This window comes from Grus americana, chromosome 8 (genome assembly GCF_028858705.1).
Source record: "Grus americana isolate bGruAme1 chromosome 8, bGruAme1.mat, whole genome shotgun sequence".
Lineage (NCBI taxonomy): Eukaryota > Metazoa > Chordata > Aves > Gruiformes > Gruidae > Grus > Grus americana.
The window spans coordinates 25,367,242-25,384,026 of NC_072859.1; the positions used below are offsets into that span (position 1 = coordinate 25,367,242).

Sequence of the window (16,785 nt, forward strand, 5' to 3'; positions counted from 1 at the left end):
TAGACAAACACAGAGAGAGATGTTAATCAAGCAGAATGGTAATCACGTCATAAAGCACAAAAAAAAAAGACAGCTCTCAATGAGTCACTTTGGGAAAGCCAGATCTGTAGTATCTCTCAGATCTAACAAAGTCAGATGTTCCAGAGATCAAGGCCATCAGCATAACAATGTGCCTGAGAGACATAGTATCAGAAATGATACAAAACATAAATGATACTAGATAGCGTACATCAGAGGTAACAGAACTACCAGTTTTATCTTAAGTACGTTACAAGTATTTGATAAAAAAGAATTATATGTACGTGTTCTTCACACTACCCCTACACACAACTCTACATCAGCCCTGTTTCTCCTTTCCCATTAGACAGCTGGATGCTGCTTATCTTTAAGGTACCTTGAAGACATTAAATAAATATGAGAAACGGGATCCTCGCCTCAGGCACAAGGTATGTATTTAAACAGGCACACCTTCTCTGATCAGTCAGCACTTTTGAGACTCAAAACACATAAATTTGGCCGTATGAAATAAAGACTAACAACCAATTAATGAATTGAGGACCATCATTCCAGGATATTCAAGTAAGAGGCCTTACAGCATAAACACATGCAGCATGACTATCCTGAGGATACTGGCCCATTTGCACTCACCATCCATCTTGTTAAGTCAACCCAAAGCACGCTACCCTCTCTGTATTCAGACTTGGCCTTGCAGCTGGATAGCACTGGTTTCACAGGTTATGGAGTCCACACACATAGAACAGCACTGATATTTCCAGCATTTGTTTCTCAAGCGTATCCATGCTATATCAGTGCAAAGATTCATCATATCCTGTTTTTCATATGGTTCTGATGCATCTTACAAGACATCTTCATACATAAACCAGATAAATGTGATCTAGAAGGAACTACTACTATAAAGTAGCAATGTAAAACCATAATCAAAGGAGTAGCTAGTGGTTCACAGGTAAACTGGCAAGATTATCAAGTAGGAATCCGGAGAAATCTGCCTGAAGTCAAATCAGAGAGTGAAGGAGGGCCCAGCAATTCTGAGACGGGATTAGAATTCAAAGGGATTTTGAAAAAAATAAGAAGTGCTTGAAAGGAGGCAATTAAAAAAAAAAAAAAAAAAAGAGGCAGGCATTTAACCCAGCGGGGATTAGTAGGTAAAATTTGCTTCACAAGAGCAAAACCAGGAAAACTGTGTAGCCCGAAGTTCTGCAGAAATGATCTTAAGTTATAGGGAATCATAAACCAAGTGCTCAGCACTTGGTGCTTTCAATAGGTATGCTGAAATGGGAGCACTGATTTTCATCTCAAAATTTTTCTTTGGAGGCACTTATGCTCAGGTGCTTAGTATTTTGGCTCCAAGAAGTAGTTTATTTTGCCTTATGTCTTATGCATCTGCTATTCATCTTTGCCCATCCACCATTAAACAAGTATTTAATCAACTGATTTTTTTTTTTTTTAAGGTGTTACGCACCTTTTCCACTGCTCACATGAATAACCTTCCCAGCTAGGAATTTAAAGGTTTGGGATCATGGCTGGGCATTGTTCATTTACATAAACAGTCTTTGCCTAGCTCAATCTTAAAAGCAAACCTCAGTGTTCTGCACTTGCCTTTGAAAATTAGAACAGGCACTAGTCAGTCAGCTGCTTCAAACTAGATTGCTAATAGTTTGACAAAGTTCAGTTTTTCTAAACTAGTTTCAATAATACTTAGTATTCAGGTGAACATGAATTTGAATTCTTATAGTGATGGCTGACAAAATCGAAATGCTAGTTTAAAACTTCATGCTGAATAAACCACAAATTTTAATTTGTGCATGAATAAAGGTGCACTAGAAATACTAAAAGATCATTGATAGCACATATGACCAGTAATATATACATCTAAGCTGTAATGTACTCCTACTCCCAAGTCAAGACAAGGCAACTTCTATCAACTGTGATAGACTATATATGAAAAGGAGTTTCCACAGAAAAGGATGGGGGGGAAGAAATCACTGGAAACAACTGTCAGTTACATAGCAAAACAAAAATCATCAAAAAAGTCCAAGCGTTCTTTGCTAAATCACTTGAGTGAACCCAATGTATGATGCTCACAAAACAACAGATATATAATTGAAAAATCTCTGGTGACATGACGTTTTTGAAAACACATTTGCTAATTTAAAGGGAAGGCTTCATTGCTCTTGTAAAGTTACTTACGCAGTAAGTCTAGAACTATCCCGGATTTTTCTCGAGTTCAATCACTTAGCTGGGAGCCTGCAGATCAGACCGAACTTTAACTGTGTCAAACCACGAGGCTCTCCTTCCTGGAAGCACATCAAGGTTCTTGCATGAAATCTGATCATCAGCACAGTAGGATTAATGACAGAGGTGGTCAGGCTGATAAACTAGAAGAACAGAAACCTTCTTAAATGAGTATGGAACTGCATCTAAGATAAGGTCGTAATGCACTCTCATCCCTTTGTGCCAGAACTGAAGCGAGACCTTGTTTGAATCCGATGTGAAGGAAAAGGCTTTAACACTCATTGTTTCCCTGCAGAAGGTCTGTGGTTGTTTCTGGGAAAACAGACACTAGATATTCAGACTGCTACCATCGCTCTCTTACAGTAATGCCATGGATTGGCAGGCTGACACCATTTGATGTCTAGTTTAGCTTACTGAAAGGGGGAATGGCAGGGGAAGGTTTTTAAAGAGTTAGCAGGCTTATTTATGCACAGAAGGTAAATTAGATGTTGATCGAGAGAAATCCCTGATATAAGTTCTCAAACAGATGTTTACCTCTGTATGCCTGACTAAACCAAGTGCTCTCTTAAAATAACATATTCTTAATAAATTACTATGAATGCTGGAAATTTACCTTTACTTTTAGCCACCTTTTTTTCCCCACCTACTTTTGTTTCCTAATGATCAACAATACCATTCCTTTCTGCCGGATATGCAAGCACCTTGCCTCGGGGTACTTCTCCATGATGTTCCTCACCAATGCACGGTAGAGTATTATAGCTATGTCACCTAGTAAGTCTGTTCACAAAGTATGTAGCTATTCAACTATAAAACTTTTTGAAATCCCAACATAAATATCATTGGCAATACTACTATAGGATAAATTCATAACCTTAATACTCAGATTTTTCAGTGCATAAGAGGGCTAAATCCTGAATTTACAGAATAGGAAAAGATGCAACGTCTAATCAGCAACACCAAGACAAACCTAAGACAAAACTACTCCAAAACATGAATTCTGAAATTCACACAAACAAACCAGGGTCTGTTATTTCCCAGTTACGTAGAGATGACCCAAGTCTATTATACATTTCACAGCAGCTTTGCCATAAAAGCTGTAAAGATGAGTTCCACTGGCACATAGAACTTTTAAAATCAGTTCATTTCACGTTGAGAAATGTTTGGATACAAAGACAGGTGCTGCAAAATGCATTACAGAAAGTTTTCCAAACAGGAGAATATGAAGAAAAAACAAACAAAAAACCCAGACCTTGTTTTCCATTGGTATACAAGCTGGCTTTATAAAGAGCTGACCTATACCAAGTCTTCTACACACCCCAAATAAAATTCTTCATGTCTGCCCATTTGAAAGAATTAAAAACTTGTGTTGGCGGAAATTAAATTTCATATATCTAGCTAAACAGAAAAACTTCTGTGGAGTGATTTGCCTTTACACAAGAGGAAAGGTATAGAGAGATCTGAATGCCTTTGGGTATTAAAGTAACATAAAAATAATTTTAATTTTCTAATTCACATATCTATTTTCAGCAATAAAGCTGGATAAGAGGTTTTTTGTTTAACTTTTTAAAGAATAAACTACATGAAGTGTGATGGCATGGACATAATATATTGTGGGCATTTCACTGAAATGGAAATGATTTGGAGAGTGATTTCATTTAAAGTCAGGAACTAGGACAAGGCAACAAATTATTTTCACAATGCCTGAAAGCCTGGAAGTCAAGTCAATGTCCTATTCCTCTAGGATAAACCTTACCAGAACAGTCAGAACAGCAGAAATATCACCAGCACTATAAAACTGGGGTTGCCTGTATGGTTTCACAAATTACTTCACAAAGATCTTATCCACTTCCCAGATTCATAGCAGCAAGTCATTGACAATATCAGATTTTCTCATTCATACTATTTACTTCAAACCAATCTCTGATTATTTGAGTTAGACACATGGCATAACAAGTAGCAAAGTAAAGAGAGGAGAGCAGCTAATTGTATTTTAACTTCAGTGCAATAAATTTTGTGGTTTCAAATTTAGTAATCGTGTAGATCTCCTAACACATATGCATCTAGTGTTGGGAGGCAAAGACTACCAAAGGAATGAGTACAATCCCACAAAACTAATAATCTAGCTAAATTAAAGACAGTTGCACTTACATACGAGAGAACCAATAGCCATTGGTGTTTAATACACTACATGAATGCAAAAACACACAGCAGAGACCAAAAGATAAACCAATTTTTTTTACTGTTTCTCCAAAATAGCTTCTTGAACTGCCCAAATAAATTACAAGTGATGAAAAAACAGCTGGTAGAGTGACAGAGGAAATACTTGAGACCTGCAAGTTCTTCATCACTCACTCATTCATCCTGAGTAAAGCAAATACAAGAACAAATACAAGCTGACTTCAGCAAAAAGTACTTCTGCTGATACTCCCATACATTCTCAGCACCAAACATGAAGCAATCAACATGAAGAGAGGAAAGAACTAAACACAGACCTTGAACACCTCAGAGAAGAAACCAGAGCCAATTTTCTCACATGTGAAGTCATCAAGACGAGTAAGTCTGGAAAAGGCACTTATCAGGGCTCTGTATGAAGAGGTACAAACTCTTCCTATTTGGGATGCAGTCCCTTCTCCTCCAGCACCACCATCAAAGTCTTCAGCGCGCTCCAAGCGTGGTGGAAATCCTGCTATTGAATTCCGCTTACTTCGGTCCATTTTGAAAACAAGGTTTTATTTTGCTAAGGGAAGACTTTTCACATCTTAGGTAATTTGCTGTCTTCTCTACTCTTCTTGGATCCTAAAATACAAGAAATTGAGATTACCATTATTGTAAACATATCTAATAAGTTTGATAGGACTCGTACACAGCTTACACCAGTTTAACAGAATAAGGAAAAGAGCAGAAGATATCCAAGTAGGGGCATTAAAAAAACAAAGAAAAAACCCAAAACACCACCACAACCAACCACACAGCATCATCAGTAAAGATGAACTATCTAATGAACTTTTCTTTTTAGATTCATGGAAATTTAGATTCATACCCTATGCTGTGGCTATTACAAAATGAATAGGTTTGGAACTCGAAATGTTACTGTTAACAACTTTCATTCGCTCCCCACCCCCTTTCTTTTTTACTTAAGTTCTGGTTGCTAAAGCAATCAACTAAGCAGGAGGAAACCCACAAAATGTAACGTTCTAGTCTACTTCAGTAGCAGTTGGTGACCAATCTACTGCTATTGCAAGAAACCATTTCGCATTAGGGACTGAACAAAGGATCCCTAACTATAAAAACCAGATCAACTTTCAGTTGACATAAGGAAAATTATTAGCTGTCAATAACAGTAGCTGGAGCACCAAAACCTTTGTTTTTAAAGCTTTCACCCTTGAGTGTTCCAAGACAAATTCCTTAATTGGTAGGAACACAACTTTATATGTACTAAAGATCTAGCCCCCAAATTGATAAAAACATCAACAATCCTACTATAAAAAAACAAAGTATTCTTACAAGAAACTGCCAGAACAATTGTCCCCACAAAAACACTTTTTAAAGCTATATTAATTTCAGTGCAACTGAAAACACAGGAAATAAGCTACATTTGCCAAGTAGAAGAGAAAAAAAGAAAAGGGAAGAAACAACAGTAAGGGAATTTTTTTTTTCTTTTTAAGAGGATGATGAAGTAATCAGGATGACTCTGGAGCCCATCAAATTCAGCTTGGACTGGGAAACCTGACAGGTGGCCTACTTTTTTTTTTTTCTTTCCCCTTTAAACCTTAGACTCAGGAGGTTATTCATCTTTTCCACACTTAGCTATTTATTTACAGTAATTTGGTGAGCCCCTACAAAACCTGAAAAAAAGCAAGCAATCACAAAGAGGATAGCTTTCTCTTTTTTTTCCTCCTGAGGGTGAACGAAAAACTGGAGGGAGGGGAAAGAAACAATAAAATTAAAAAAAAAAAAAGGTGGAAAAAATAATCACAAGCAGGGAGCAGGCCAGGCAATTATACGTCTATTTGCACAGATGTACAGAACCTGAACAATACACTAAATTTGAAGAGCATCTCAAAAACAGAGGCATACCAGCTGTCCTCTGAATATATAGCAGTGCTGCTATACCCATGTTTTGTATGCAGTGTATCTTTCCGAGATGCTCTGTGCCAACACTTCAGAAAAACACGTAGTCTTTCCCTGCCTTCAGAAGCAAGCTCTGTTGAACTGCATGGAATTAATTTCAGGTTGTCCTCTCCAAAAAAGAAAAAGAATTAAAAACAACAATAAAAAAACCCATGTATTTTTCAAGGGTGTTTATTCTAAACATCTTAACACCTACCTCTCTAAGTGGGAGTTGGGGAGAGGTGGATATAAGAGAGTCTTACCAGGGCCTAATTAAGAAAATTTAATCTCTATCAAATCCTACATCACGGTATTCATACAGAATTTTATATGCAGACTCGCCCATGCGTGAGCTTACTGCACTTTTCAGATGATAGTACTACATAGTCTAATGTTATGGTGTGGCTGACTGCCACACAGAAGATTAGGATCCAATTTCTGACCTCATATTCTTGCCCCATGAGCCTTGAGGGTCTGGAAATGATACAGAAGCACCATGGGAAGATAAAGCCTGTTGTATCTCTCCAGTTGTGAAAAACAGCCCAGAGAACCTCCTCAGCTATAGAGAGGATGCCCAGGAATTTCCAAGGCACACTTAAATAATTCCTTTTGATCTGAAAGGGACAAACTAATATTTGGTTACTTTTCAAGGAGATAAAGAACGAACTGTCCGTGGAAAGAGAATAGAGAGGAAACTATAGTGTTAACAATTCATTTTCTGGAACAGGAGATACAAGTATCTTTGGAGACTGACCAAAAAACCTGCTGTAATTGAAGAAACAATTTTTTAGAACTTATTTGCATCAGAGAAGTGCCCACGTGCACTAGATACTTTCCAAGGAAGGGAGCAAGCACTTGCCCCAGAAATGCACAGTCTGACACTCCAGTATCACAGTAATGCTATATGAAGTGGACCCTGGAGCTTGCAGATAACCCCACTAAATCTAGTAAAACAACACATCCACACTGCAGCCTAGCAAAATAAAGCAACTATTAAATCAGGACTATAAGTTTAAGTTCTCAAGCAAAGCAAGATATATGCAAAAGCAAAATAGAGAAGAATGCTGTTGTCTTAACTGGAGGAAGATACAGAGTTAGGTAAGCAATCTTAAACAGGAGGAAAAGCTTAACTCTGTCTTAAGTATCCCAATATCATTAACAGAAGATCAGCTCTTAACACATTCTCTCAATCTATTTAAAAAAATAATAATAATAAAAATCACCCTCACACATACGCATCCTTTTGATTGAAATCACGTGGTGAACTTCGCAAAACTCTATACAAATCCCACAACGAAGAGATTCAAAGTACCTCACACAACATAAACCCCAAAAGATTTTGCCATCTGGATTCCCAAGTAACCAATTCTTTCATTTTTGCCTGCTAGAGTTTGCCTTATTTCCAGACAGCTACGCGAAATCCTTGGAAATTATTAGGATAGAGCTCCATTTGTCTAGCTTTCTGCCCAGGACTGCATACACAGAATTAGAGGAAAATTTCATGTGGGCACAATTCCAAGTGGGCCTCCTGTCATTTTGGCCAATTACCCTAATGATCACATTCTCAATGAAATCAACCAAGGTTTAATTGACTGTCAAGTCAGTCTGAGGTACTTTAATTTACTACCTTGTATGGTTAATTAAAGTGCACTGAACAGAATCCAAGACTATCCTGCAAATCCTGCAACCAACTAAAAGGTTGTTGGGTTGTTTTGGGGGAGTTTTTTCATATCAAAGTTTAGCTTAAAAACTCTTAAGCTGTGCTCAACAGCCAATTAAAAAAAAAAAGGACACTTAACACTCTAAAAAAATATTTCCTAATAAATTCTCAGCTTTCAGACCACTATTTCTGACACACCCTGCTCTGCTAAGACAAAAACCTTTTAGAAATACATCTCTCAAAATGCATACCTGCCCTACTCACCCATTTATTACATTACTGAAAAGCACAATTTCAGAACGTTTCATGCCCTACCACATTTTAATTTCTTGTCTTAAAAAACAAACCTTGAAGATTAAAAAAATTAACCATGTTAATATATTAAGATCAGTTCCTCCACTGCATGAATGCATTGATTTTTGAACTGTAGAAATTACTATAAATACAAATATTTTCAGCATTTATTTGGTTAATTAGAGGTTTGGCTTTCAAAACCAATGCCTAAGCCTGCAAATATTTAAAGATGGAAACTCCACAACAGCACATCAAGTTATACCCCACACATCAATGTAAAACTAACAGGTAACATATATTAGCCAGTACTTAACACTTTATACTTCATAGACATAAAAATGGGAAAGGCTTCTCAAATTTAGCAGCATCCCTTTAATGCCGCAGGGTATAAAACAAGATCCTTCCAAAAACATTTCAATTCATTACTAAGACTTTTTCTGTCCCCAGTATCTTTATAAATATGTGCATATTTGCACTCAAATGTCAAACTCACAATTTCCTAAAAGATGGCCTTAACAACAACAACCATTTTTAGACACAGAAGACTGTCGCTAGGCATTCAGCCTGGAAAGCAATAAATCTGGTGGATGCATGTTATTAATTTGAAAAGGTTTTCTGAAGAACAAGATGCCAAAGCTTTGACATAAGTCATTTGCCAAGAGTTAACTGTTTAAACTCATAGTCTGATGTAGCTTCAAAACCCAGCACTACAAAAACATGAAGGAATTATGCTGGCAAGTGTCACTCAACAAAATAATAACTTGGGGGAAAGAAAAGGAAAAAAGAAATCACTGTAGTAATGTGCACATTTCGGAAAAGCTTCAAAGAAATGTAAAGAACAAAATCTTAGCCTAGAGAAGAAAAAAAAATGTTTGGGAATGAAACACAAGAAATCACATTAAACAGGTAAAGAGACCCAGGCATTTCACAATTTTGCTCTCAACTGCTGTCATCCACTTTCCTAACAGAGGGAATTGGTTTGTCCATAACTTAGCTTCCAGTCTTGGGGAGGAAGATAACATCAAATATTTACAGACAAGGTAGCTACAAGAATCAGAGCTTGCACTATATTCAGCCCAGCTCATCCCGAAGCTGAAGTCTTTTTGACTACTTACTTAACTACAGGTTAAGTCTTAGGGTCCAGTTTATAGTCTTAGTTACAACACTGCACTCGAACGTAAAAATCCGAACATTTTCTATTTTCATTTAGGTAACATTTTGTTTTAATTTCATCTCCCCTGTAGGGGATAATTCCTAGCTCTAGCCAGCACTGTCACAGCATCAGATTCCCACTAGGGCCGACATTCCTCAGAAGAGACCTGCATTAGCCTTACTACACCAGTCCAGAAACTGGAAGTCTGCTAAACTGCATAGTGGTTTTATAATGCAAACAAACCTCCACAAGAGGCTAAGCTGAAACAAACAGTTCATTTATTTTGTGACTGTAGCCAAGTTTGAAACCAGTAAGAGAGACTAGCCATTAACTTACTGCAGAACTCAGTATTCAGGGCCAAGGGTTGTAGGTTTAAAAATATTTGCATCAAGCATAGGCATAAATTCTGGCACACATTTAGAAGGCAAATATAATGGGGGGGGGGAGGGGGAAGGGAGGGAGGGAATAAAAACCCACAAACAAACAGAAAACCACTTTATCCTTATGCTCATAGTACAATTGCCAACAGTTTCTAGAGTACAATTATAACACAAAACTAAACCTGTACAGAAGGACCTTGCAAAAATCCATTTCTCTCCTAGTCTGGTTTTAGTCACTCCAATCCACAGTGCAGACAGGCTCTAGCCGAGTTACAGAGCATCGTTAGAGTTAAATAACCACTCAAGTAGATCATGTACAATACACAGCTGCTGCTTCAAATGAACAATTTTAATATATTATGTTTGCTTAACAAAACAGAGCTCAGAGCTCACTGAGAAGCAGCTCATGCCTTCCAGGTGTCAGCAGGCTGACATTTGCTTAGCTCTTGAGAAGAGCAAAGGGAATCAAAGCCTTCCAGTACCAACAGGTATTGTAACATCTCAGTAATCAAGGATTTTCCCCCTCAGCCCCTCCACCACGTTTATGACTGAGGGCTGACAGCTTTATTACCACTGGGGGGCGGAGGGGGTGGGGAGGGCATTATTCACAGGAGACGGGAAGCAACTTTTTGTTGTTTCAATGCAGACAGCGAGATGATCCAGCACAGCAAAGGTAAGAAAAGAGAACAAGAATGCTTGAAAGAGGGATGAAGATAAAGTTAGCAGGCTGAATTGCATACCTGACTGACCTCTTGGACACTATCTTACATTTATACATCACACAAGACAGTCAATATTTGTATTTTCCAGTTAAAAGTATCATCTTGACAAATATTTAAACACATTCTGTAATCTACCCTTAAAATACAGCTGAAACACCACTCCATGTTACTGGTTTCATGTTACCATGAAACAGCCAGTACCACATTTACTCAAGGTACCGGCTGCACAAACGAACAGTTAACACAGTCTTGGCTAATCTATTTATGAGTTTTTGAAGCACAAACAGGGCTTCCCAAATCTGTTGTTGTTAAGATACTGGAGACATTGGAGACTGCTGGTATTTACATCTCAATTTGAAATGCCCAGGGTACCAAGGGGAAACATATAACACAGTTTGTGAGCCACTGACCTGCAGTGCACAAAGTCAGCCTTCAAAAGCAAAGTTATGTCAACTAACTCCCCTCCTGGTTGCAAGAGCTATTACAGTTCTCCGGTGCAACCAATGGGACAATCATATCAAGAAGTGGCTTAGCCACTACCAGAAATGTGTTCAACTTAAGAAAAAGTGGCAGAGCCATGTGAAAAGAAGCTTACTATCCAAATCAGATAGAGGACTTGGCAACAGACAACAGATAGAGCCAGCATGACAGAGCTGCCAATTATTAGATGTACTTACTGATAAATACGTAACTTCAAATGAATATGTTAGGGAACTAAAAAGCAGGAAAAGGTCTTAAAAAAAAAAAATTATGAGCATTGACCATTTTTTGATCTTGCCTAGAAGAGCACTCATTCTGGTGCCAAGCTGCAAGATACCATGCTGCAAGGATACAATAAAAAGCTTTGCCATTGTGCAAATGCACAGTTCTCAGCTACAGGAAGAATACAGAAAGGGAACCTATGATGCAAGTGAACCACAAGCTTCATTTTTTTCTGCAGCACACACAGAAGCAACAGTCCCCTCCTTTAACCCTGCATTTCTTCAATGAATTTGTGAAATCATTTGCATAAAGAATTATAATGACAAAGGCACAGATATATAGAATTGGAGGGTATAACTAGGTTACAGGAAGCCTGTACCACCACAACACCTCATTTGGACCACCTTTGTCCTTCCACAGTCACAAAAATATTAAGCGCTGAAGCAAGGATTGCTCCGTCCCTGTCTCCTGCTCCACTCCCACTGCCAGCCATTCATCCTAATGAAACAGCACAAAACAAGTTCCAAGCAAAAAACATAGGAGAGCACACACTTGCCACCAGGTACAGGAAACATCCCTGTTGGCCTTCAGTTCAAGCAACTCATGTTTTGCATGCAAGTTTTACATGAAGACAAACCAAAACGGACAATGGAATTACATAGTCACGTCTACATTTGTACGGTATGCTTCTGCAAGAGTCAGAAAATGACATTTTTATTGGCCTATCAGGATAGGCCATGCAACAATAATTTCCAAAGATGATGACTAAATGGAAAGGTTTATGGCTATTCCACTGGGCATATCAGAGTTTCTCATAAAAAAATCTTATCTTAGGTTGTAAATTCCACTGCCTAATTAAGTCCATAGAACTGTGAGTCTGTTGATTTTGCAGACCATAAAATATGCTAGAACTCTGGTTATTAATAATAATAATAATAATTTTAGTTGAAGCATAAAGGCTTTTCATAAATTAGCCTAAATGTTAGTTGTAAGTCTTTTTTTAGGAGGACAAAGAGAAAGTTATAAACTGAAATAAAATTCAATTCAATACTCTTGGAATTTTTAGCTTTCAACTGTCAAGGTACCACATATCAGAATACCCAAGTGGAAAGTCTCCCGCTCTTAAAGAAAATACAGTTCCCACCCTCAAAGGAATGCAACATTAAGAGTGATCGTCTGCATTTATACAGTACCTTTCATCTGAAGACCATAATGCAAACTTATATGCACATACACCTTAACAGACGAGCCTGTCATTAAAACATGATTCATGTATTCTTACAGGGCAGCACTTAAAATAGCAAAACCCAAGCCAAGCTCTCACACCTCTTGGCAAAGCGAGCATTTTCAAAGTAATCCCCATGTGGTTAGGCAAAGACCCTAGTTGTGCTCAAGCAGACCCTTGCCCCCGGATCAGGGCACGAGTTTCTGCAGCTGGCTTTCCCCGCAGCCGGCTTTCCCCGCAGCACTTAGGCGCCCTGCAGCACCCGCTCCCCCCTCACGTCTCGCCCCCAGGGCGAACGCATACACCTGCTCACCGAAACGCATCGCTCACCTCACCGCGCTGCTGGGGAAGGGGGGAAGCGGCAGAACCCCGCCGGCTGCCCCTTCCCCTCCGCTGTAAGGGACCCTTTCCCTGGAGCGGCTCCCCTCCGCCTTCGGGGGGTGCCCCCCACCCGCGAGGACCCTCCCTTTGCTGGCTCCCCACAGAAGCGCGGGCACCCCCCCGCCGAGCCTGCGGGCACCCCCCTCCCCGCCCCTCGCGCGCTGCCCCCAACCGCCGCGCGCGCGCTGGCCGTTACCTGAGCGGCGGCGCCAGCAGGGCCTGCGGGCGGCGCGGGCTCTCATGGCCGCATACCCCACCCGCGGCCAACCCCCGGCTCCTCAGCAACCCGACGAGGGTCTGCCCCGCCGCTGCGGCAAGCGAGGGGGCCCCATGTGAGGAGGGAACCCAGCTGCGGGACCCGGGGCCGTGATCGCCACCACGGCTCCTCCTCCTTCTCCTCCTGCAACCACAGCCCCCGCCTCCTCCTTCTCACGCGTCCGCCCCGACTCCGGCGAGCGCCGCAGCCCAGCCGCCCACAGCGCCGGGGCGGCACCCAACCAGGAGCCACCCCTCCCTAGCAGCCAATCGACGCCGGGTGAGGCTGGATGGACAGCGGCATTCGGCCAATGGAGAAAGGGAAGTCAGGCGAAGGGACTCGCAGGTAGTCCACGTGAGTGCCCTTTTCTAATTGGTCGTGAGCCACTTGAGAGGCAGACTTTTTGACCAACCATACGAGAGAAAACAACTCCCGAGACAAGAGCGGGAGCCAGTGGCAGGAAAGAGAGAGGGGTGTTGCTAGGGGCGCCTCGCTTTCACTGGTCAGCCTTTGAGGGCGGATTATAAATAAGTGAGTTAGCCAGTAAGAGCGTGGTGCGCGTGGTGACGGGCGGGCGGCAGAGCCAATCTCTGTATGTTTATAGGCAGAGGTGGGCGTGAAGCTGTCAGCGGGACGGGCACCTCAACGGGCGCAGAGGGCAGCGGGCCCGGTGCGGGCGCGCCGCTCCGGCGGGTCCCAGCAGGCCGTGCGCGGGCGCCATGGCGACGGCGAGCTGAGGCGAGCCGGCGGCGGAGCCCCTGCGGTCCCGCACCGCGGGCGGTGTCGCTGAGGCGGGGGCTGGGGGTGTGCGGCAGCGGCCGCCGGTCGGTAACCGACTGTCCGTCCGGGAAGCGCAGTAACCACCGTCCTCTTCCGGCTGCCGGGCGGCCCGCGGGGCCTCACCGCGCACCTCGGGCCTTCGCGCTGTAGGTTCCGCGGGCTCTTCGCGCTAAAACGTGACCAGCACCGCAGCCAGTTACGGCACCAGCCCTCACCCCTCCACCCGGGCAGGCCGTTACAGGCCGCTGCGGCAACACCCGGCTTTAACCTGTCCCCCTACCACGTTTCCCACAGGATTCATCCCTTGTTCTGGCCTCATCCTCCCTTCGGGTCTTGCAACTTCAGCATTTTAGTCAAACTCCCCTTTTTTCCAGCTGCCTGCACCCCAGCCGTGCCGCCAGCCACAGCAGAGGAGCGCGCTGCACAGCACATCCTGCTCGGCCCCTGGAGTCCCTGCCTGCAGCCTGCTTAATGCATCTCAAATTTTCTGAGGTTTTGGCTGACAAGCTGTAATAAGTCTGTGATTTTTTGCATATAAACTGTTATTTTTCAAACAATAACTTATCCACGGGTAGGCAGCTTGTAACAGGTACAGAAAAAGATACCTTTCTTCCTGCTAGTTCACACTGCCAAACTTCAAGTATCCGTTCCAGAGCACAGCGGGACTAGAACATCTCATTAAATGGTTGTAAAGGGGTTTTGGTTTTGTTTTACACTGGCAAGGGACCGATCTTTTTCCCTGACCTCATCTTTGGCAATGGCTGAGCTATTTTTACTGAAACTCTTCAAAAAACAAAGTTCATTTTCTGTAGAGTCTTGGATAAAATGACTGAATCCCAAACAATTAAAAACAGCGGAGTTATAACTAAAAAGGATCTCAGACAAGAACACATCACTCAACCTTGCCATATGATGTTAGTAATATGTTTTCTCATTATCCTTTGTCATTAAGTTTACATCTAATCTTTTCAGCTTAATCCAAAATGTGCTTGAGGGGGTTTCATGTTGGAAACATCAGGACATTCAGTACAAGTAATACTGAACAGAGATTTACCCTTACAGTTGGATTCTCTGCAATTTATTGATTGAATTTAGTCTCAGAATTGCACCCAAGTCTACAGTGAGGTTTTTCTCTGCAAATTTAACTGTGAAAAATGTAATCACTTCTGCACAGGTAACAGATTAAAAGTGCTTTGTGTGGAGGAAAAGATTGTCCTGTTTTCTTCATTTTCCTTCTGGATTTCCTTCACAGGACATTTTCCCACACTCCCAAATGTTAAATATCAACCATATGCAAACATGTATTCTAATGACAGCTCAAACATAGGGTGCAGCAAAGCTTTTGTAATTAAGCCATTAAACAATTATTCTCATATCCATCATATTTTAAGCAGATGGAACCACTCCGATCTGTCAATGCCTTCCGCTCTCTGACACTCAAGCAGAACTGAGCTCCAGAATGGGGTTTTTCATCAAGACTAATTTTTTACAACTTATTTTTTAAAATTAATGCTTTACATTTTTCTGGGATTTACTTAAGCAAGCTGAAAAGACTTTACAAAGCCAACTCTGAAACATCTCCGTGGTCATTCACTGTGCCAGGGTGCAGCAATCCCTACGGCCTTGTACCCCAGTAAAGAAACCCCCATGCCTTCTCGTTTCATCTCACTGTTCCCCAGTAACCCTTGTCCCTGCTGGTTTGGAATCTATTAGTTAGCTTCAAGATGACATCTGGTGGTAGGTTTTTATTACTTCTCTTTTTGGGAGCTAATCCCAGCGCTAAAGTGCATGAATTATTTTTCCCCATCATAAATTTCACTTACTTCCTGCTTCCCAAACAAGCTATACGTTGTCTCTGCTTTTGGCCTGCAAACGTCTTACTGGTAATATCCAGGAATAAGCATTATCCCACGGGCTGGTGCAAAGTAACACCATTAAAATATGCCAGTGTGATTCAGTAATGTTAAATCTCAATTGGAAACTCTCATAAAGTATGTCATATAACATTGCATGAGGTCCTGTGATCGATGTCATTAATGATTGCTATTTTGAGAAGGAAATAAGATAGTCCTATGACCCCTCCTATGGCTTTATCTCAAAGGCAAGGACTACGCTTTGAAAGCAGAAAAACATGGGGTTTGCCAGGGACCACATGTGTACGTACATCAACAGCAGAACCTTTGTCTGAGAAAGTCCACCACCCCTCCTCACAGCTGGCAGAAGTACCCTAGCGAATCTGTGGCCTTAAAATCTGCAGAATACGAGTGGCTTTTCTAGTCTTCCTCTGTTTCCCAGAGAGAGAAAATGAACATTGCGTTGGAAGACTCATCAAAGAGACTCGTCAAAGGCAAAGTCTTGCAGATGTTACGGTGTACTTTGTTCTAACGATCTCTCCCTTGCCTCCCAGAAGGGTCATGCAGGAAGCTTTGCTCAAGGGGTATTCCCCTCTCCTCCAGCTGCCCCCAGGGTGCTGCCCCATGCAAAGATCGGCCGCTCCAAAAAACAGCTCTGTGGCTTGCGGTTTGTTCCTCTGCTCTCACACTGACTCTCCTCCCCAGATAGATCACTTTGGCTTTTTAAATGTAACCGGTTTGACAAAAAACCAGCCGAGGGTTAACTCACAGGGTGGTGATAAAAACAGACATGAGAGAAGTTGGGTGAGAGCAGGCAGGAGGGGGAATTCCCTTCCTCGGGGCTTTGGAAATGCCCCAGAGGCAGAGAAGTTTGGGACATTTCTCCTTCACAAGGAGAAAGAAGCTGTGATGTAGCCACACAAGTTTCCTCTGCTGTAGCAGAGCAGCAGGTGTCTTCCCCAGCGGAGAGGTTTTGTGGGCTTCAGAATTAAACAAGTGTCAGGGGACTGTCTCTC

General features: G+C 41.6%; 1 protein-coding gene across 1 annotated transcript in view; it reads right to left on the reverse strand.

The window, feature by feature from the left end:
* The window catches only part of TESK2 (testis associated actin remodelling kinase 2), an 83,769-nt gene extending 70,413 nt beyond the window's left edge, over positions 1 to 13,356 (reverse strand). The window contains exons 1-2 of the mRNA XM_054833302.1: positions 13,077 to 13,356; positions 4,746 to 5,049 (exon numbers count right to left, since the gene is read on the reverse strand). Coding sequence (XP_054689277.1) covers positions 4,746 to 4,967 — 222 coding nt within the window. The 5' untranslated portion in view covers positions 4,968 to 5,049; positions 13,077 to 13,356. The remainder of the gene's footprint in view (positions 1 to 4,745; positions 5,050 to 13,076) is intronic.
* Between the last annotated feature and the right edge of the window lie 3,429 nt (positions 13,357 to 16,785).